The 23,854-nt window shown below is 39.2% G+C and overlaps 1 protein-coding gene across 2 annotated transcripts in view; it reads right to left on the bottom strand.

Annotated features, from left to right (window-relative positions):
* MEIS2 (Meis homeobox 2) overlaps positions 1-23,854 on the bottom strand; it is a 172,178-nt gene that overhangs the window by 87,616 nt on the left and 60,708 nt on the right. Inside the window, exon 9 of one of the 2 annotated variants that reach the window (XM_067296650.1) lies at positions 15,578-15,728. The exons of the other annotated variant lie outside the window; for it this stretch is intronic. Coding sequence (XP_067152751.1) covers positions 15,654-15,728 — 75 coding nt within the window. The 3' untranslated portion in view covers positions 15,578-15,653. Of the gene's footprint in view, positions 1-15,577; positions 15,729-23,854 lie in introns of those variants that run through there. 2 annotated transcript variants of the gene reach the window in all.

Raw genomic sequence — 23,854 nt, 5'->3', positions numbered from 1 at the left:
TCCTCAGCACCTCAAAGAAGGCGCTTCACACTATACAGGATTGGACACTTAATTCCTGACTAAAACAAACTCCATTGAAAGGTCATCAGTCCCGGAGACTAAAACAGTTTTGATGAAGTCCAGTCTCCCACTCTGTTGACAAGCGTCTCAATTATTTTCAACAGCTCTTGGCGTCTACACTGGAAGAATGCAGAGCAATCATCAGGCTGAGGTAACCACAGGTCCCTCTGTCAGAATCTGCAGAACATGCACACTGAGCAGCACTTTAAGACAGCTATTTTTTTCACCTGAGGTAGGAATAACTAATGATGTAACCAAGTTATCAGCTACACATTTTGACATACCAGCAGTGCATGAATTAATGCCTTGTAACTGCAATGCAAGAAGAAATAGCCCCTCAGGATAAATTCTTTGGAAGTCTGTGTGAGCAAAGCAATGAAATATCTGGGTGGAAAAATCTAGAACTTGCAAATAGGATTGGATGGGACCCTGTTGTATTTTCCTGTGCGTTATACGAACTGAACAAAGTAAAGTTTGCCTGGCACTGATTGGTTCTTATCATTCTTTGCTGATTCACCTTAACATTTAGGTTACTTTAATATGCAAGCTTTACAGAAGAAAATACCATAGTTGTCTTCCTTGCATTCCCTTGCTCCTGATAAGAGGATACCAACAAACTTCTGGGCACAATATATGCACACTTAGAACATCTAAGCCTTAAAATGCTTCATTGTTGGCCCAGGTGATTGTTCATTAGCTGCTTCTCTCCATAGCTCCCATGCCCAAAGCTGTGCCTCTCCTTCTCTTTTCAAGGAGTTGCCAGGTACAGGGTTAGCTGTGTGTAGGCCTTTCAGAAATCCAGCTGACATCCTTTCCTACCAGAGAAAGGTAGGACTTCAAATGAAGTCTCTGGTACTTCTCACAACCTGCCTCCCCCATATTTCTCTCCAGCTGCCATTAAACCCACACATTTTTCCTAGAAACTCTGCATTCACTGGAATTCCCCTGAATACCTAGACTGAGACTGATAAAAGATCCCAAATTCTATCTGTTCCTTATCTATTTACAGTTTAGCTAATATTGCAGTTACGGGAGGCAGACCTTCTCTTAGTTTCTGGAAGGTAATATATTAACATTAAAGAAAGACAGTATACCTTCCTGAAGAGCCTGCTGAACTGTTCTAAACCTGCAGAACGTACAAAGATTAGGTGTCCTCTGAAAAGACTTAGAGCTCCCTTTCTGACAAGGAATAAAACAGTTCTATGTCACAGCCTCAAAAAAACCCAAAACATTTTCGAAACATAATGAAAAACAAAATAAGAAACAAAATAAAACAAAAAGCTATTATAATTCTAGAATAGGTAGATCAAAATACTTTAGGTACTGCAGTATTTTCACCATTACTCATGATTTTGAAAGGGAAAATGGGTCCTTGCAATGTTATCTCCGATACAGCATCTAAAGGAAGACGCAGAAAGATCAGTAAAGGTTCTCTATTGACCAGACTCAATATACAATACAAGTTAAAAAATATTTTTAAAACTGCTCCTCACAGATTTTTCTAGAACTTGCTGTTGGGTAGATGTAAAATTATTTCTAATTAATTTAATTAGCTCTACCATTAATGCTAACTTTTCCCATCTGGGCAGCTTCTGTGTGTTTTGTCTTTGCTAATATTCATTTAAGCTTAGAAGACTCAATGGACAACACAAGAGAGGACATGAACGAAGGACATGAAGATGGAATCAGAAAGAATGAGATCACCTTATTAGTTGCTTGATTATTTATTTCTGCTATTTTTGGTGCTACCTCAATTACTTATGATCTGTGCTGGGGAGATGAGAGAAGATTGTGATGGATAACAGCATCTATGGCAGCTAGCTCCCAGGAACTTAGCCTTGAAAGACTATTACTCTATACTATTACTCTGATGAACAACAAAATTAAATGAAGTCTCAAAGCTAACTCTCAGGACATGTTTCTTACTGTGGAAGGTTGCCTGCAATCTATTTACACTTACATGAGGTCAGATTTAGTGCCTTTTGGAAGCAGAGGACTGAATCGTCTACCTGGTCATACGATTTATATATGAAACATACTCTTTCCAGCAATATATAACAGTTGTATATATGTAGACCTTACAACTTTTCAAGGCTCCAATGCATGTGACCCTACCTGTCAGGTCACTGCAGGAAAAGAAAAAGGGAAAGAGTTGTGTGGGAGGCACATATCCATTCACTTAATGGGAGAGAGTCCATGTTTCAGATATGCCTCTGTCATGGCCCTTTTGAGTGCTGGAGTTAGACATCTAAAGTGCAGCCCAGTGCAGCAGTTTCTCTCCCACTGCATGATTTCCCATGGGCCAGACTATAGCTGGCTGACAGATTACAAATCAGGCTGCTCAGCAATGTCTGGCACAAGGGATCATGAAGTAGAACAGAAATTGTGGAGCCCAAAAGTGAAGCTGCAAATGTATGACTTGTATTCTGAAAATACATGGGACAGTGTGAGAAGAGTCAGACAAGTGTCTCAGTGCTTAAGACTTGGCAGGTCTTTTAAATGTAGAGCTCAGCAGCTTTTATAGCAACTTCTCCATGCCTTCCAAGTTTGGTTGATTATTTGCTACAAGGCCAAGAAAAAGAATGGGGAGAGAGGGCAATGAGGTCATACTGTTCTCCCTCCAAGACACTTCAACTTGCTCTCCCATATTCATATCTAGATTTTAATGGGACTCCCTACAGGCGCTGTGGATTCTGATTTACAATTGCTGACAGGATTTTCTATGTTTAAATTTGTTATGCAAAATAAAAGGCAACAAAATACTACTTTCATTTTTTGAAATGCAATAGACAAATGTAATGACAAATATAACAACTATAGAAATAGTAAAAATTGTAACAGAGAATAGCATTTTATTTGGTCATACAATGAACTTTTCTGTATCGGTACAATATACTATGTTCATCTTTCCCAGCTCTTCCCCAATGAAGGTTCTAGAGGGAGGCTGGAAGTTTAGGACTGTGTGTTCTGTTTTAATATTAAGGCCATTCTTGAGCTAATGTAATTGTTTAAATTAATTTTGCTTATTGCTATTGCAGTCATTATACAGCTAATCATACTTCCAGATTATTTCAGAATTTCTGGCTTCCATAATAATAATAATTATAGTGAATGTAGTCTGCATAGATTTTGCCCCATGTAACAGGTCAGAGCATGACCTAACTTGGTACTTGTGATAGGACTGGAGGTTGAGGGATAAAGGAATTCCCATGGACTGCCCACAATATTTCTCAGTTTCTGCTCAGGATATTTCCTTCTTGCTTGCCAGTGCAATGCATCTGTTTTGATGATCTACCCTTGGAAGTTAATGGAGCCTGTGAACTTCCAGATGGCTGTGGAAAAGAAGGCTATGTAGTCAGCAGACCACTATCTTTACAGACTTACCTGAGCTATTGATCTCTTGATTTCTTATCCTGAGCCATCAATTCAGAATTCCTACATGATCTCTTATCCCTTGATTTGTTTCCACAGGTCACTTGATTTACACATTACCACTGATGAATAATACTCAAAATCATTTTTCTTTTACATGTAATTATATTAAAAAAAAAAAAGTAGCTAGAAAACTCATCAACTTCAGAAAGTGTAAGAAGGGAATTTAGTCCTTCTGAAATAACTGATTCTTTTAAGAAACAAACCTTTTTTAAGATAGAAGCAACATTTTGATAGATGGAAGTCCAAGGGAAAATTAGTTTGCCACAGGAGAATCTGCACAAAAGCTGGTGGGGGGTAATAAAAAGAGTTCCACCTGAGGCTCCAAGAGGTGCTAGACAGATACTGTTAGAAACCGCAAAAAAACTGAAGAGAGATAAAATAAGAAAAAAATGCTTATCTGCGGGAAAGAGGGACAGTGTAGAGAGGGAAAGGCAACTGCAGTCTATTGCCAAGTTTCCTCATTTCATAATGTCACTCTGGAAAAAATGTTATTAATATTCTTCTCTTCTTTAAGGTGATGGTGGAATGTCAGGGTGACATTTCCCATCAACAGTGCCTCAAATTAGGCACCTCAATCAATCTTTGATCATTCTTTATCATTAATCATTTTAATTCAAGGGCCTCAACCAAGATTCATCATTTTGCTCAGTGCTGCACAAATCTGTATGAAGACAGAGACTAAAACAACGACAACGTGATTTGATTTTCTCAGTTACTAAGCACTACCATATCCTATGCTTTCGTGAAATACACAGGTATCTAACCTTAATAAAATTAAGGCTTTTTTTCTCAAATTTTTTGGAAACAAAAATTTCAAAAGTTTTTACCCATTTTATCTGACCCAGCAGGTGTTAGGGCACACCGCTGTATTTTGACTGCTGTCCTTCACATCTTAAACTCTGCAAAACACTAAGAAAATAATAAAGAATGTTAACCATAGTGTCCTGGCCAAGTTCCCATTATCTATCTAAATTTCCTCCTGCAACTTCAGGTGGATGTCATCATATTTTCTCATACTTTTTGTGTTACGCTGTTTTGTAACTTTTTTGTGCTTTCTTAAGAGAGTGAGATGTATCATGACAGAAGTATCTGTATTTTAGTGGTGAGTGAAATGATTCCTGCATTACTGTAAGAGATGTTGAGGATTCCTGCATTTAGCTAAGGTAACAAGTTTTAAAATTTCATTATTTTCTTTTTTAATGTGGGGGGTTTTTTTGTTTTTTTTTTTTGTGGTAGACTTAAAATTCAGCAGCAAACACATTGCTGGACTGGGGAAATGCCTTTTCTTTGCCCCAGGAAAATTCCCATTGTACGTACATATCATGAGGAAGTCTTTAATTGTATGAATGCATACAATTTTCTCTCTCCTCCAGTGAAAGGATACAGGCTTCATTCACTGGAAATAATATACATACAGAGCAGAACTGAGATTACAGAAAGAAGAAAATATCTGGCATTCTCTAATTTTGAAGTCCTTCACTTAGCAACCTATGAAATGTCCTTTGAGCTTAGCTATTGTTCATATATAAGGTTATTACACTATATCAGGCAAATGTGAAGTTGCACTAGATTTGGAATATGCAAATGTAATATTACTGTTTTATGACAGAACTTGTCTCTCTGTGGTCTCAGAGAAACTCACTTATATGATTTCTGTCACAAAAAGTCATTGTATTTTAAACTGCATACTGTTGTCGTAGTCTAAGTTCCCTCAAAGTTCTAAGTCTTGGCAGATCCCTAATTTTGGCTACTGCCTCTGGGGATCCAGGGCGCGAAATACCTGCTGGACTAACAAAAGTTTCAAAATAAGAGACTGAACTATCTTCCCACTGCATGTGGTATGCAGCTCAAGTACCAATATATATTTGTTATCATATTTGATGACTGAGAAAGTTCAAGACAAGTTATCCGCTTTCAGTGATACTTTCCTATCTCAAGTCTTAAGTCCCTAACACATATCACACTGAATACACTACAGCTATCCATCGCTCTCTTCATCCAGAGGAACACTTATCTTTACTTCTCACAAAAAGAGTAAGTCTCCTCAAAACAGTTATGTCTGTTGAACATACATAATAAAAATAGCCTTTGTAGAAGTCTAACATACTGCATGTTAATTCAGTGTTGATCCAGATATTCATCAAAAAGAGCTTCCCAATTTACTTACAATTTAAATATTTGAAAATGGTGCCATTTTATAAAGCTGTCAAAAGACTTCTGAGGCCATGCTGCACAACATGCCCAGTCTTTATTTTCTTGCATTTCTTCTCTGACACTGATTTGAATCTGAATCAAGTCAGTAAAGCTATCATTCAGTGGCTGCTTAGTGACCTATGTGAAAATAATTTCAAATGTGCTTTTGTGACCAGGTTTAGAACCGTTCGTAATATCAGGAAGTGACTTTTCAACAGTGCTCATCAAATTCACTGAGCTCTTTTGAAAACTTGGGCCCTGCTCATAAAAGTTTGCCTCACGTACCCAGCTGGACTCCAGCTGACACATTTGCTCGCTGTCTCAGCCAAAAGAGCCAAGCAAAATCTCAACTGAGCAACTTGCAAGACAGGTTTGATGCTACACCCTGTGGAAAGGCTTGGATCCCTCTTTCCTTTGAATGTCTCTGTTGGTGTTTAAGCAGAGAGGATGTCAGTCTTTAGGCATCTCTGACAATCTCCAAGGGCAATTTAATTAAAACATTTATCTGTTAAACCAAAAAAGCTGCCAAAACCTAAACCTTCCCTCTCCATACTGAAAGCTTGTGACTATGTTTATTGGCTCCAATTCTCAAAGGAGACTTTACATTAGCTTCCTTGGGACTTGGATTGAGTCCTAAGTGCATAAATCATGTCAAAAGAGGAAAAAAGACCCCACAACATATTTTATTTGTATGAGATATGCATGAGGGGTCATACTAGTAAACTCCCCATTACCATTAATGAATCACACATGTGTGACTATATCAGGTCAAGCTCAGCCTGTGAACCAATGGACACACCTATTCTGAAATCCCTGCCAATTGCACACGTAGTTTCCTCGTTTCCGCAGGTCTGACTTTGTTCCATCCTATTAGGAAGTGAATAGAAACTCCCAAAGTGCTAAACAACTTTTAAACTGCTCTGAGGAATGCAAATCAAAGCAATTCTGGTGAAAGAAAAAGATCCAGCTACATGAAACTTCAGCATAAGCACTGCCCCGCCTTTTTCCCCTATGGCTCATACACCAATCTTAGTCCTTTTCATTTATACTTTTGTAGTATCTGCACAGATACTTGAGTTTGTTGCCTTCTAGCTTAGGCTAAAAGGAAAAAAAACACTTTAATGTTTCAGTTTAGGAAAAAGCACTCAACCAACGATGCATGTGAAGTGCTGTTATGTTGATTGAGCAGCTGGCTTTTTTGGTATGGATCCCAGATGTTTCATCAGTATGGCAACACCTTACATTATACTGTCTCTGAAGATCTTGGACCAGTCCCACCCGGTCATATCCTTAGCCTGGAGACCTCAGCCTTAAAGTACCTCTCATTACACAATGAACCTTAATGATTTTATGACTGAACATTCTTCCTTCAAATAATTTAAGCAAGGTGCATGGGCAAACTGCCAGCATCTGTTATCAATACACTGTATTTAGGGATTTGGATTTATCAGATATATAGTTTCTTTAACAGTACACATGGAGCTATTTCTAATACCTTACATTTAACAGCAGTCCTTTAAGCTACACACATAGAAAAATACTCTTATCATTTATACAGCTATGAATCAGTATCAGAATAGTCTATGGAAAGAACACTAAAAAGGGACAATTTCCTCAAAATAAAGAAAAATATTTCATTTCTTTAATTATTTTATTGTCAATTTTATGTCCATCCGCCTAGAAATTATATTTTAAACAACTTGGGTAAACAAAGGTGATGCTTCTCTTTTTAAGCATTTACAAAGCAAATTAAACTGAATTCATATCCCAAAGTGGTCGAGCACAAGCATGTAAGACAGTGGCTCCCAACCAAGGGGTCATGACCCCAATTCAGGTCATGGCACTTATGAGTGGAGGTCATGAACCTAGTGGAAACTCAACTGCAGAAATGGGGTTTGCAACCGGAAGTAAGGTCATGAGACAAGAAGACCAACTGAAAGTGTAGTCACTATCAAAAAAGTTAGAGAATCGCTAGTGATTAACTGATGCTACATATAGCAGTGAAGCCAGACTATTGCTGGACCTCCTCTCTCTCAGATTTTCACATGACAATTACAATCTAGCTGTTTTACAATCAATAACCAAGAAAGTTAGGGATTACTGAATATAGGAATGATCACTGACCTTAATATCCTAAGGCTGAACTTTGTTTTTGGAAACGCAGACAGAAAGATCAGAAAAATTAATAATCATGTTTGAACTCTTTTCTATAGTATTCTTTTTTATCAAGAAGTTTATTCACATACCTACTTATTTCTATAATAAGCCACAGAATCAATTTTCTGGTAATATTTTAAGTGCTTCAGAAAGTTGAGTGGGATCCTTAGATAAAGTCTTTCACTCATGCTAACATACTGTCAAAAGTAATTTTAAGTATTTCTTGAAGTTTTTAGCTGTTAAAAGACAAAGTTTGCCATTTGCTGGAAAATTATCAAAATTATTTTAGCTTATTTAGCACAAGAATTACAGATATTGATTCCAAAAAAACTTCTGATGGTTTGGGTATTTTAAAAACCATATAACTGCAAAATAACATTATAAGGATTAACATTTGTAAAGGCATTATGTTCTTTCTTTTTAGACAGTACAGAATTTTTTTAATTCTCATGTTTTCTGGATGTTGGATATGAACCAAAAAACAAAACCCCAAATTGTTTCACAGGGTTGGTTTCTGGAGATGTCACCTAAGCATCTCTCAGTGTCAGTGGAAATCAAAGGGTTTCCATTTCAGAAAAAATGCTTCCAAAAATTGTTCTCAAGGTGAGTGTGGTGAAGATGAGGTGACTGTTAGCTTATTTTGTAGTTCCCTGATTCCAGGAACTGTCCAAGGCTACAACAGCCCCTCCAGGATAAATCAGAGCACTCTCAAAGCTGCTCTAAATCCAGTGGCTGGTAATAGACTCTTACTAAGTTCAACCAGAGATCAATGGAGCAAATAAGTGTCCTGGACGTATCCTGACACGTGTATGCCCAGTTCAGGGGTCTTTACAAACCTTAGTGCTAATTGTCCACAAGACAGTGATCATTGCACTGTGCCAGCATGGGGCCCACTTTCTTTTAAGGGTAAGTTTGAAGCAGATTTGAAGAGTGCATTCAAAAATTTTGTACTGGCATCTGTGAATGTTTATGTAGCCACTGAAGAAAGCAGTATTGCTGTCTAGCCACTGCAGACACTGATTCCCTCAGAGTTAAATCCAGTAAAGATGGAAGTCAACACTTTAAATGTGCTTTCTGTGGCATGCAGAAAAAGCAGTTCATGAATTTCAGTGTACTGTGTAGAACTAGGGGCCTAGTCCTAACTTGCCAGCATAAAAAGTCAGTGCTCTTAAGTGTCTACACAACATTACATGTGCCATAAATACTTGGTAAGTGCATACTGGCAAAACTAGATTTCAGCAGAGCTCTGTCATTTCCACCAGCTGACACTGTCTCCCATAACATCCTCATAGACAAGCTCAGGAAGTGTGGGCTGGATGAGTGGACAGTGAGGTGGATTGAGAACTGGCTGAATGGCAGAGCTCAGAGGGTTGTGATCAGCGGTGCAGAGTCTAGTTGGAGGCCTGTAGCTAGCGGTGTCCCCCAGGGGTCAGTCCTGGGTCCAGTCTTGTTCAACTTCTTCATCAATGACCTGGATGAAGGGACAGAGTGCACCCTCAGCCTCCAAGTTTGCTGATGATACAAAACTGGGAGGAGTGGCCGATACACCGGAGGGCTGTGCTGCCATTCAGAGAGACCTGGGCAGGCTGGAGAGGTGGGCGGAGAGGAACCTCATGAAGTTCAACAAAGGCAAGCGCAGGGTCCTGCACCTGGGGAGGAATAACCCCATGCGCCAGTGCAGGTTGGGGGTTGACCTGCTGGAAAGCAGCTCTGCCGAGAAGGAGCTGGGAGTGCTGGTGGACACCAAGTTAACCATGAGGCAGCAATGTGCCCTTGTGGCCAAGAAGGCCAATGGTATCCTGGGGTGCATCAGGAAGAGTGTTGCCAGCAGGTCGAGGGAGGTGATTCTCCCCCTCTACTCAGCCCTGCTGAGGCCACATCTGGAGTACTGCGTCCAGTTCTGGGCTCCCCAGTACAGGAGGGATGTGGCACTACTGGAGCAAGTCCAGTGAAGGGTTACAAAGATGATTAGGGGACTGGAGCATCTCTCTTATGAGGAAAGGCTGAGAGAGCTGGGCCTGTTTAGCCTGGAGAAGAGAAGGCTGAGAGGAGATCTTATCAATGTGTACAAGTATCTGAAGGGAAGGTGTCAAGAGGATGGGACCAGACTCTTTTCAGTGGTGCACTGCAACAGGATGCGAGGCAATGGGCACAAACTGAAACACAGACAATTCCATCTGAACATGAGGAAATACTTTTTCACTGTGAGGGTGACAGAGCACTGGAACAGGTTGCCCAGAGAGGTTGTGGAGTCTCCTTCTCTGGAGATATTCAAAACCCGCCTGGACGCGATCCTGTGCAACGTGCTCTAGGTGACCCTGCTTGAGCAGGGGGGTTGGACTAGATGATCTGTAGAGGTCCCTTCCAACCTCAGAGATTCTGTGATTCTGTGAAGACCGTCTCCTCACATTTTCCTGTGCACAGTGCACACAGGCCAAGGACACCGATTCTTCGCTAGGATTTGGAGACAGCACCAGACATGGTGGCTTCACAACAGATTTGAAGTTTGCAGGGAGAGGAAGGGAATCTGGCTAATGTGGTGTGCAGTGGTGGCATGCTAGGGGAGGTGAAAGAAACCTCATTCCCCTGGGACAAAAGGAGGGTCAGTTATGCTTCTGGACACTTCTGCATTAATAGACATGATATGTAATTAATGGTATGGCAAAACATATGCCAACATAATTTTTCATCTTCCCTAGATGTCCATCCCTATATCTACACCACCAAGATTCATAAATGATAAAGACAGCAAAGATCTCATTCATCTGCACATATTTATTAACACTAGGATCTTACCTTAGGCTATTGGCTGAAAACCTGTTTAGTAATTTTTATTCAAGACAGATTCATATGACCACTACAGTGTTCTCTGATCATTGGTATAGTCTTGGGGCATCTACACAATTAACTCTCCTTCACTGCACATCAGTGGCCTGTTAAGTTTTTCCTAACAACCTATGTGGATGCATATAATCTCATCACAATATATGAAGTATGTCCAATAAAAGGAACATTGATGGGTACTTTAGTTCTATACTGCCTCAAGATTTTATACAAGCTGGACCAAAGAGAAATAGAATTTGATCATTAAAGCAACCATGTCTCTCAACCTTCCCCAACAGACTATATCCATATTAAAATAAAATTCAAAATAAATAAAATCCGAAAGCTGATGCACAAGAAAAGGAGTGAAAGAGAATAAGATGCCTGTCATATTAAGCATTTACATGTGCTCACTATATCAGCTGCATCACAGTGAAGCAGTTTGTAGGGCTGAAAGCATGGATGCCCAAATTTTCCAAAGATTTTCACAGAAAATTACAGAGAGCACTACACCTACTGGAGACTGCATTGTCCACATGGCCTAGATTTCTCAGTGTTGGAGTGGACATTGATACATGCTTAACAAATACAGCAGTTCTACTGTCAACTGGTAAAAAAGTCATATTCCATAGCTACAGAGCTTCCGTAAATGGATCTAAAATTGAAAAGCCATTTTCTTTTCATCGTTTTCCATTCCTTCAAGTCCAGGAGCACTGATCAATGCTGCAAACAGTCCCGAGTCCCAATATCTTGCAATTCCTAAAACCCTCCAGTTTAAGGTTATTCGTTTAGATTTTAAAATGAGGTAGACGTGGAGGAGACAGCTCCAATGTCCCAATTCCATGCATGCCAACATGCTATTCTATAAAACCAGCCAAAATCAAGCTTACGCTACTCCCTTTCACTTTAAAAGAATCACAAAAAGCTCTTACAACTTTGACAAATGACCTCTGACGAATCCTACTGCAGTAGTTTAAGTTCTTAAAAGCCAGGCCAACAAAACTCGACATCTTAACTTAAACTACTGATGAAGTTGAGTTAAAGCTAAAATACCAAACTGTGAGAAATTAGGTGGGTGAAGGCTTTGCAACTCCTTTCTGACAACTCTGTCGTAGGGACATAACTTCTCAAAACACTTCAGCAAGGTTCAATTTTCTGTAAAAAAACCTTGATAAACAAATGGAAATTTAAAGACAACACATGGGAAGCCAGAAATATCCAAAGAGAGACACTTCTAGAGGCCAAGTTCTGTGTATTAACATGTTTTGTTTCAGTAAAGTGGAAGGGAGTACCATATAACAAACAAGCTTTCATTGTCACATCTCTCCATCACTGATCATTACATTAATTTCTAGATTTTTTGAAAAATTATTATGATTTTAAAGAATTTCCCAACTTCACATCATAACATAACATCTTTCAGACATTTGATTAAAAAAAAGAATAAGGAAGAAATAAGAGGGTTTTTTTAATGTAATATTATAAATATTTATCTTAGCATAAACTTCTGTGATTCTTGAACTCTATAATACATAACAGAATAAACCTAAAAAGGCCATCCACACAAATCTGCTGTCATCACATATGACCTTCACTCCACTTTCCTCTACAGACTATCGCAAAAAAAAACCCAAACAGTTAGTCCATGTTATAATCCCCATTTCACCCATTTTGCATTTATTCTGATTTTACAATGGTAAAATGATCCTTATCAGACTCAGTGTACAATTTTTATTTACCAGTCATAAAAACAATTTTTACAATAATATGCACTATTACCTAAAAATAGTACTTAAACTGTACCCATGAGATCCTCAGTGCCCTCACAGGACATACAGTATAGTGAAAATTCAATAGGGATATAAAAAATGCTGCAAGTAGGCTTTGTTTTAAGTTTATATGCCATTTATCTAAATGAGTCAAATTCTTTCTCAGCCTCTATCAGAGAACATAGTATTGTGGAGGACATAAGAGCTGCACACAGTCACTTGCACAGGCAGTGCAATGACATATGCAAATCCCATTTTCCTCTGTGATTTGCACATGCAACATGAATCTCCTTCATATGCATGTGACAGTGTAAAAAATGAGCTTGTGCGTTCACATACAGAATACTTGTGCCAGCCTCTCTGTTATAGTCCTACTCTTCCTCACCCCTAAGATGGTCTAATGGGACCAGAAAGCAGACAGACTTATTCAACTGGAGGAGAGCCAGCAATGCTAGATCTACACCATAGTCCCCATGCAGTGGCATGTCAAAGAAAAAGGAAGGTCTGATCAGACCACTGTTGCTTTTTGACACCTCCAGTTACCTCTAATCTACAACAAGGCTGGTATAGAAAACAGCCTTTGTGTCAAGGTGCCATAGCCAGATGTTTTGTGGTTAGTCTGCTGTGACGTAAGGACAGCCGAGTATCTAACTCTGTATTTAGATAAAATGTCTGTGTATGTTAAGGAATTCTCTCAAAATTGGTAGTGGGTGCATCCCTAAACAAAGTTTGATGAGTCTTCCCTAACAGAGGAGAGTTAGGTACCTTTTCAAACTACTGTATGTAGTACTTATTCCACAGCCCTGCTGGGAAGGAGGAGAGAGTTGCAACTAACATAGCTAAAGGGAAGTAATGATTACACAAAAGCTACTTTTCCAGTTTCACTGTTGTATAGGAGTATAGCTACTCCCAGCCTTGATTCATTTTCTACATCAAGGGTCAAGAGCTATTCACCTTGCTTACATGATTAACCACAGTATCTACAGTGGGTGTAGGTATCTGAACTGAGTAGAATTTGGTCTCAAAGTTGAATATAAAAGTATCTTTCAAGAGTTTAGAATCAAAAAGGCAGAGCAGGGAATAGCATGGGAAAAGTAAGGAAACTGTTCTAACAAACAGAATTTTTCTCTTTTGCTACATGAGGTATGGGATGGGCTGGAAGGACGCAGCCCTTCCAGACCCCATAGAATGTCTCTGTCAGGAGGGAGTGTGCTGACTTAAAATATCTTGAGACAGTTAGCAAACTATGGATGAAATGATACGTCCATCCTCAGTCCTCTGATACTGTACATGTATTTACAATTCCTTAAAAAATTTTTATTTGATTAAACGGGGGGGGGGGATCAAAGTCATTTCAAGAATGACTGTTCTATCTGCAAACTGATTATAATAAAAAAAAGGAATTCAAAAGGTCCAGAAGAGTCAAAACAGATTAGAAAAGAGATTTTTCTGGCTGAAACTTTGCTTTTTAAACACTCACACACCTTGAAGTTTGGATTATTGTTAGTTAAACACACATACACACAAATTAGTGGCAGCAGTAGTAGTGCTAGGGAGAATAAAATACCATGTATTAGACAGCATCAGTCTCTGAACCTTCCTAACACCAAAAGAAAATGCATATATCACAGGGCCACTGAGATAAAGTAACGCTCAGCCCTAGAGGGCACAGATTTCGTCTTTATGTAAATCAGTGCCTGTCACTGCATGCATGAGTCACTGCTCAGAGTGTACTCTTCTGTGACGAATGAGTCCCGCTTAATTTGGCAGTGATTATGCGGGTTGCTGGCCCTCTAAACCCCTTTGAACTTGTAATTGCTGCTGGTTTAAATAATGAACATTAAGGGGAGGTGGATTCATAAAACTGTGGATAATTACAATTTTTTTCTTTTTCCCTTTGTTTTTTTTTTATGGAAATAAAAGGCTTCTGAGGCCACTGATAACTGTATCATGCTAGGCTGTTACTGAAATAAAACTGCAGTCTTGTTCAGTCTCAAGGAAGGAAAGCGAATGGAAAGGAGAAGAGGGAAAAAAGAGAGAGAGAGAGAGAGAGATCAGACTGGCTTGGATGCCAGTAGAAAAGGAGGAGCAATGGTATTCATGAATATTCATAGCTAGTCACATCTGTAGCAGGCTTGCTTTCCACCTTTTTTTCTTCGCAGTTCAACATGGACAAGAAGTGCTAACAAAAGAAGGTGATTGTGCAGTTCTATCAGGTTCCAGGTTTAATCTTTACAGAGCATACGGGTGAACTTTTTTTTTCTTTTCAAAGACTCCCAATTTTTTAAAATTCCAAATGCCTTTAACCAAAGGATGTGTTCTCTCTCCCTCCCCCTGCCCATGCTGCTTTATAAAAATTATGTTCCTGTAATTATGAATGTGAGGGAATCAGTTGCCAAGGAAGCATGATGTGTAACATGCAGCAAATTTGTTCCTCCTCCCCTTTACGAGCACTTTACTAAATCCTCCAATATTCTTTGATCCAGTAAAATTTTGATTTGTGTGTGTCACGTATTGAAACAAAAACGACAACAAAAATTGTTATTGAGGAGGGGACAGAAACCAAAGTCAGCCAAGTCAGGCAGCTACTACCCAGAAACAACAAAGAATGAATGATAAATTTAGCAGCCTCATGTTCAATTTTCAAACAACACAGCAGAGATTTATAGCTTTGCTGCTCCCATGGCAAATGAAGCAGCACACAGAAAGCGAGCATGTCTGTTTTTGATTTTGCTATGTTTTCCCCCTTTTTTGTTCTTTGCCTATTTGCAGCTTTTTTAAAAACTACATTTTCTTTACCCTGGTGTGAAATGAATATCAAAGGCCCAGTGCTGTTGGTAAGCCTCCAGCATACAACAGCAGCTCAATGGGATGTTATTAGAACCTGCGTCACAACATGGCAGACTGTGATTAATAGCAACTGTATCAACGGTAGCAACTTCTCAACAACACCCTCCAGCAGCTCTAAAGGGGCCATGGGAAGAAGAAAAAAAAAATTGTCTGCAAGAACCAGCTACCAAAGGCTCAGCTTTGCGCATGATTAGGTTATGTCAAAACTATGTAACTGCTTTCAACCAGAACGTAGTGGGGATATTTATTTAAAAGAACACTACCAAATGCATGGACTGATCAGTATTTTATTTTGCCGGAGCCAATCATGTGAAGAATAGAGTCAGAGTGATGGAGAATGGGATACCGAAAGGATCTGGACTGATTTTAGTGATATAATCCGGGTAACGAAGAAAAGGTCATCAAAATTTCGAAGAAAACTATAGGGCTGCTAATTTTTTCCTGTTGATACATGAAAGAAATCAGTTTTAATTTTAAACGGAGTATTAACTGATATGCTTGCTCTTTCTTCTTTTTTTTTATTACAGTGTAGGAACTTAGGGCCACACGTTAAGAGATTTGAAGGTTATTCAATATCCCATTCCATATCAGAAAATATTCTTACAAATGTCCCCAGAGATCCAAATAACCCAAAATTAACATGTTGCAGCTCATGAGCATATGGCTTGGGCAATAACAGGTCCCCAAAAAAGTGTAGATCCCTCAATGGCTCTTGAACGTTATGGTCTGGATGTAAGCTTTCGGCTCAGGAAGCCTTTAAACTTCTGCCTGCTGGAAGCTAGGATGATGTACCGGGGCATCCAGGATCATCCTATGCTTGCTTCATTTCTTAGCCCCATCACCACCAACCACTGTCTCTCATCAGAGACATGATGCTGGACTAAATGGACCGTTGGTCTGGCCCAATAGAGCAGATCTTGTTTTGTCAAAAAAATATGATAAAAACATCTTTTAAAATGCTTTTTTAATATTAACTGTTTATTAATATTAACTGTTCTTTCTCACAAAACTTTTCTGCTGATAAGTGGTTTTCATTTCTGTTAATGGCATTTAAAAATGCTTACCCTTCTACCATCTTCTGTCACTTAGAAATAAGAGGGAGAGCATTTGTCTACAGAGGTAAATGATGTTAGTGATCTCAATTAGAGCACTGGCACAGTATTTTCACTGGAGAAAATATTTGCAACATACTTTTTTCAAGGTATACATTAGAAGTAGCATTGCAGCAGCTTTAGCCCTATCTCAGTGAGAGAAGCAGAAGAGTAAGACTGGGGAGACTTGTGGTAGGGTTGATTATGGGAAAAATAATCAGCAAGTGAAGAGAAAAGAACACAACACAGGGAATAGCTCTGTAAATTAGATGAAAAGGTTAGGAGTGAATAGGAAGGTTGGGGAACACTGGTATTTTATACTGTCATCCCTTAGGAGTTAGAATGACAGAACGCGTACTGATAATCAAAGTGTGCTGTTGTTGGCCAGTTGTTTTTATCTAATGCTCCTCTCATCCTTAATTGTCACATAGTTCTAGCGAGAGATCAGGGGTTATAGAGTGTACCTGAGTCCAGAGGTAAAGAAGTGCATGCAGCATACTGAAAATCAACACCTGCTAAGCAATAAACAAAAAATAATAAATCTTAACTGCATTAAAAAATACAAGCAACTACATAATTTCTTTCTCAAAAACACACAACTTGCTGAACCAGGCACTGAAATATGCTGTATTTGTGCCAAAGACTGCAGCACTCCCTTCAACCTGTTTATCTTTGAAGACCATAATTAAAGAGGACAAACTGGTTTACAGTCAACACAAGAAGTTGGAAAAGAACTGCACTCACAATTTTTCTCAAATACTAAATTTCCTTATCTAAGCATCTTGCTTGATTAAAATCATGGGGCAATTAGCAGTTGAGTGAAGGGATTACTTTCTGTTGCAAAAAGACAGCCAGCCTTTACAAGTTCTACAAATGAGTAAGTTGGACTCAGTTCTCAGCTGTGCCCAAGCACGAGGAAATGAAAAGCTTCTGCCTGTGGCTTTCTGATCTAGGAGCTGGCTAGGGACTAGTTTAGTACCTAATATGATTTAGTGCTGACTCCCAGGCTTGCTGGAGCACTCTTGTTAAACCCTTTCCAAACAGGAACCACCCCAGCACTTTCATGGCTGCACAGCCACAGTCTTCCCCTTATTTCCGAGTGACAGAAGGTGCTAGGATGACAGCCCATTTTTAACAACAGTCCACCCCAACAACCAACCATGGTTGTCAGCTGAGAAATAGGTGGTGGTAGCCTCACTGTGCCATCCTCAGTGTTCCCTACATTGCAGTAATACTCACACAGAGAAAGCCTCTGGCTTTTTAGATCCTTAAAGCAGGCCAGACGCAATTCCCCACACTCAAATAAATATTTTTCTTCCCCAGCAATTTGAAGATGGCCTAGGAAAGACTCATGAAGTGGAATAGAGCACGTCTCAACTACCACAATCACACAGTACCAAACTACTATTCTAAGGAAGGTTCCCTTATTACAGAGCGGGGTGGGTGAGCAAAGGGAGGAGTAAGGAGTTCCTTCCGAACCCTTTTACTGGGATTTAGCCACATTCATCCAGATCTCTGAATAGTGTACACGGCGTAGCAAAAAATAGAGCCATCACTGAAAGCTCACTGCTAGAAATGAAAAGACAACGTGGAGCACACAGGCCTCCAGCAGAATTGCTATGGACCAAGTATCCTTTGATTTCCCTGAGAGCGTACAAAGGGCGGCAAAGCTGAGGCAGTATGGTTCAAAAAGGGTAATGTCTTAGGTAATGGCTTTGCCATCAATCTCTGATCATTTTCAACTGCAAAATTTTGCATACAGGATGCTGGCACTTGAGGATTCTAGCATGGGCAAATGAAGAGTGATGGGGGAGGAAGGGAGGAGAAGAGAAAACCCTCACTTCCCCAGATTTTCAACCTCTGCACCTTTTGCTTTGCTGACCAATAAGTAAATAATCTGTACTAATGTTATTAAAACAATTTTGCTATCTCTGGATCAAATTCTCATGATAAATACATGGACCAACTAGCTCTCAAAAGGCATTTGAGGACGATTTGATCAAATCTGGAATTCTTGTGATCTTTAAGTTTGATCTAATCCATAATTATTATTACTGTTAGTAACATGGGAAAAGCTGGCATAAAGAAAAAGCTGTGACATGAAGCATTTGTTTGGATCAAGTACAACTTACTCCTGTCTTCTGTATCCTTGAGTGTGATTTTCAGATATAATCAAAACAAAAGTGACAAAACCCAAAAACCACAATGAGCAAACAGCAGCTTTTAAGTGCTGTGGGAACAGAGACATTTGTTTAAGTAACCACTGTTTAAAAAATGCATACATAGTAACACCAAAATAAACAGCTTGCAATGTTGTTTATTTTAAGATACACAATAGTAATGTAAAGTGCTGCATGCACTGAATTCAGGGTGTATTAACATTATTTACAGTTCTGAAGAGCAGTAGGAAAACTCAGCTCCATGCCAGAATACTCCCTGTTCAGATGAGAGCAAAGGTCACTACTCACTTCTTTTGCAGCTAGGAGTATTCAACATAGAGCCACGGAAAACTGCTGCTCTCTTTTCTCATGAAGGTAACTTCTGAACTGTGTATCAAAATCCTACAAAAGGCACTACATGCCAGCGGCATGTTTAAAATGGATGTACAAGCCCATTCTTGGGAAGGATAATTATGAGGGAGAAAAAGAGATCTTTGCCTTGTCACTTCACTTAAAAATGTTCCAAACAGGCCTGACTCACTAGTCTATGTTGAGCCAAACAAACAAAAAAAAAAAATGCAAAAAAGAGAAGAAAACTAACAAAACTAAGCAGCGGTGTTCTGAAAAGTGACTGACTTACTGAACCAATTTATGTCCCTGTGTGTCTGAATTGCATTTGATTCTCCACTGACAAAAAATCCCATCGACTTCAAACCATAATAGAAGTTTGTGCTATTTTTCTTCATAAAGCCAACCTAGCTAAAGGCAAGAAAACTGGACGTTATTCTGGCCACTCCATCATCTATTTACTATTGTAATTGCATAGATTTACTATTGTAATTGCAACATTACTGTTATTGTATAATCCTTGTTACTGCCAATAAATGAGCCAGAAAGAATCCAGCTTGGATCTCAGATCCCAGGCTAAATTTGCAATTTTGGCAATCAGAAATAAAATGCCTATTTTGACATGCAAACTGAGCTCACGTGATCTGGAAGTCATTGAGACAACCATGGAACCCCACAGTTACATTATTACAAAATAATGTTTAAGAGCAAAATTTCATTTTAAACCCAAAATATGATCTATTCCTCTTGATGCTTTTGAGTAAAGCTGTGTGTGAAAATCAGCAGTTTGAGTCAGCAGGCACCCAGTCAAAATTTTCTTGCAGTCATAAATTGTCATAAAAATCTGTAAGGGAAAAGCAGGTGAACAGGCCATGTTTCACCTGTTTCAGCATTAGAATTTCTGTATAAATCCATAATCAGCCTCATTTTGCATTAAATTCTTATTTGGATCTGTGTCCTTAAAAATCAGATGTGGATTTTGAATACTCAAACAACTGTTGGTGTTCTGATTTGACTTTTCATAAAGCTAATAGGGAGGCCAGAAAGTTTGGGAAATCTGGGTAAGGGTTGATTTTGGACCTGTATCTTTCCCAAATATTTATGATCATTACTGAAACTTTATGTGTTGTGAACAGAAAGCAGCTTATGAATTCTGACACATTCTCTGTCTCTGAATATCTGAAAGGAAGGTGTTTTTAACATAAGGTCCTCAACTCAGACTCACTTCCTTTGCTGGTCTGACAGAGCCCAAGCCTGCTGACCTTCAGCACCAAGTCTTACTCCCAACTATTTACACAGGCCTTTGCCTGAGGAGACGGTATTTATAAATATCTCTTAGGTTCAATTCTTCATTTCAGGTCCCAAACCCATTTTTGGTTTGCCTTTGCCAGGTAATTTAAAAATATTTTTTCCTTTGACAGATAAATGAGATGTCATTTAAAAAAATTCAAACAAATACAAAAAATTTGAACCTGAAAGAAGGCAAATTTGGGGAGGTTATAGGTTCCCCTCTGAAAACAGGTATTTTCCAATTTTTAATTATTAATAAGAAAACAGGGAAATATGAGAAATGTTTTAGGCAGTACTGCTTCAGTGTAACCCCAGGAATGCAAGACACTTCTCAGCAGTATTTCATCAAATGTTTTTGGAGTGTAGTTTTAAAAGTGCTAAGCAAAGGCACTTCCACAGATTGTTCTACAGTCTCAATGACTTTTTTTTTCCGGGGGGAGGAGGGAGGAGAATGTTGAATTTCAATATTACTGGAAGACTTTGCTCCCCCAAAGTAATTTATCTTCCTGTTTGTAGCCTTACTTATTCACTGATTCAGTATGCAGAGTCTCTGTGTATGTCTAGATCTTATATTTTTGGGATGGAGGGGGAGAGCACTGAAAATAACAATACAGCTCATAATTCTCTCATCTTCTTTCAGTCTCTGTTACACTTTTGGGGGAATAAAGGCCCTGATAGTCCTGGCTCTCCAAACATCCTTCTATATCTTTCTTACAGGCTCTTACCAGACAGGCCTCAGGCTAGTTTCATAATCATCAGGAAAAAACAGTCCTGATGTTCAGCATGAGATCATAACACAGTGATCTCACGCTGAACATTACCTCTCGGTACAGCAGCTCTATTGACTTCTTTGCTTAGAACAGTTTGAATTTCCCACCAGCTCAGTTGTGTGATATTTGGCCTCTTTTAGGCTAGATGCCTCTTCGCAGACTGAGCCTACAAGGCACTGAGCAGAAAGCTCATGAGCCCTGAGGCCTTGTTTGAAAGAGTTTTCAGCCTCAGCAAGAAGTTTGCTACAGCGCTTGTTCAGGAGGCAGCAGAGGATATTACAGCATTATCAAGTGAGAGAGTACAGTATCCTATATTTTCAGCTTGGGCTTTGAGTAGGATTCAGATCTCAGGAGCTAAACCTGGGATAGTTTAACAGCTCTAGAGTTACACTTATTCATATCCATGCTGGCAAAACACCACAGTCTTGTTTGTTTGTAGATATTTTATTCTCCTACTGCACATATATAGTTTTGCGGGGGGTCGTAGTGGGATTTAAACTCCCTCACAAACATTACTGTTCTCTAAATGGACAGTGCTTGGGGGAAAAAACAGAGAGAAAGAGGCAAGGGCTTTTCTCTTTGAAGTTTGTTTGCATTGAAGAGCACTGTGGGATGTAAGTTCAGGTTTCACAGAGCCAGGACAGCTAAGATTAATTATAGTAGTGATTTTCTGCAAATGCCTAGGATAGATAGGCACTAAGTACTGTGATTTTTCTGGTCTGAGAAGTGTTTGCTTGGCATCTAACAGCCACCACACAGCACACGCGTACAAAGTAGGTTGTTTAAAACAGAGATGTAAGTAGGAATACTATGTGGAACAATGTATGTGTCTTAAGATTGTTCTAAAGCACTGCAGCTCATCCCACCATCCACAGAAAAGTTCATATCAACTCAGGAAGTACCTTTCTTTCCTAAGAGACATTAAAATGTCTGCGTGGAATTGGAAGAAACAGCATTGGAAAGAGACAGACCAAGTAACAGACCGAAGCAGTAAAGGAGGACGGAGGGGAGAAGTAAATTAAATGATTTTTTTTCAGTTTTGGTTGTTCACAACAATTACCTGTTTTCACTTATGTTTCCATTTCATTTCCTACCTTATGTCTGGAAAAGATCATCAGAACACCCCTTTTCAGTTGAAATTAAAGCATCCTTAAAGTACCCACAGATTTTGAGGTGATCATTCAAACTAGCAACCTTCTTTGCATTTTAAGACTGACACCATTCCTATTCCCTTTGCTGACTGCCCCAAATATACCTGTCACTTTGCTGACCACATAATGCTCCTTCTCCCTGTTGTTATCAGACATATCGTGACCTTTTTCACTATTTCACCTCCTACACTCCTGAATAAGATCTGCTTCCATTTCTGGAATATCAAAACAGCTGTCAGCTGTCTGCATGTGCTCCTTCATAGCCCAGGAGCTTCCGAATCAGGGACTTTGCAGCAGCCTTTCTGTCCCTTGCTCTTCACTCTGGGTCACCCTCCTGCTTCCCATTTCTTAAAGCAAACACTGGGGAATGCACAAGTGGGAAACACCTGGATGAACCAAAAGAGGCAGCAGAAGGATCGGGACTGGCTGGAAAGCTGCCAAAGTCCTATTTCACTTCAGGAAACTCCCCAGGCTGTTGAGGAGGAGAAAATCCACTAGTGACTTCTTGAAGCACAAAGATGCATTTGTTGATACTATTGCACTCCCTTTATTCTGGCTCTTGCCCTTGGGCCAGGAGTTTATGTCCAAGGCTCTTTCTCTTGCTACATTCTGGGAAAGATATTTGATACCATTTGCATGTAATAGTCACCACTTCAGGTCACCAGCAAGGAAAGAACCTGATAAACAAAAATAACCCAAGCCTGAGCCACTTGTGCTGAAGTAGCATGAAGCAATCAAATGCTGTCATCTTCAGGGTAGACCAGAAAAAAACATAACACTCTTAACTTCATATTAAATGCTCCGTCACAAAGGACAAATCATCCTGAACTTTCGAAGTGTACAAAGTTCAAGTATTTGTACAAGACATAGCATTGCATGACTACCACACCAGTTCAACAGCAGGATAAAACCACAATAAAAGTGCAGGCCTCTAATTCAGCTGGTGCTAAGTATAAGACTCAGGTCTCATGCAGAGTTTTTCATCTGTAAATATCAAAAGCACTCTGAAAAGCAGTCACCATCTGTCCTACTGTTCAACAGTTCTACTGTTTCTACAGGGAAACTGAGGCACAGAGTCTGGCGACAGCCACAGCTAGAAATTGAAATGAAATTTTGCCACCCTTGCCTGAGCTTGCTTTTGGTAAAGTACCCTGAGAACATAGTGAAGGACTCAGCTAGAAGGTAGGATATGACAAATAGCCAAGCAGTAAAGAAATATGATTTTCTATCATAAGATATGGGGTCACTGAAAGACCCCATTGAAAGATCATCTAAGTATACTTTATGCATAAAGAGTAATAATTAATGCTTATTAGGATGCAAAATTGTGCTTATTTGTCTGTCTCCCATCATAACTTCACTGTTTCATCTCTGATGTTATCCAACTTTTTAAAGGGATCAGAGTTCCCATTAGAATTAATGGTAGCAAGATTAAAAGGCAAACATTGGTAGGCAGTAATAAGTGAATTATCTGCAAATATTTGAACACAGTGAAATTAAACCTGCATTTTTGACCTTACCTGGGAGAAAAGAGAACTGCTTTTTTAAAGATTCATATTAAGTTCACAGAATATCAACAAATAATGCATCTTATATTGTGTCTTCTTTTTTTTTAATTGGTACAACAAGCTTCAAAGTAGTCTAGACTGCACCATCATCTTACAAAAAAGCTATTCTTTTTATATACTTAGTGTACACTAAGAAAGTGAACAGGAGTTTTCCCATCACTATTCAACTTAGTCAAATGCATTTTCCACT

Source organism: Apteryx mantelli, chromosome 4 (genome assembly GCF_036417845.1).
Source record: "Apteryx mantelli isolate bAptMan1 chromosome 4, bAptMan1.hap1, whole genome shotgun sequence".
NCBI classification, from domain to species: domain Eukaryota; kingdom Metazoa; phylum Chordata; class Aves; order Apterygiformes; family Apterygidae; genus Apteryx; species Apteryx mantelli.
The sequence above is the reverse complement of the archived record's forward strand: the minus strand, read 5'-3'. Positions and strand labels throughout refer to the sequence as shown.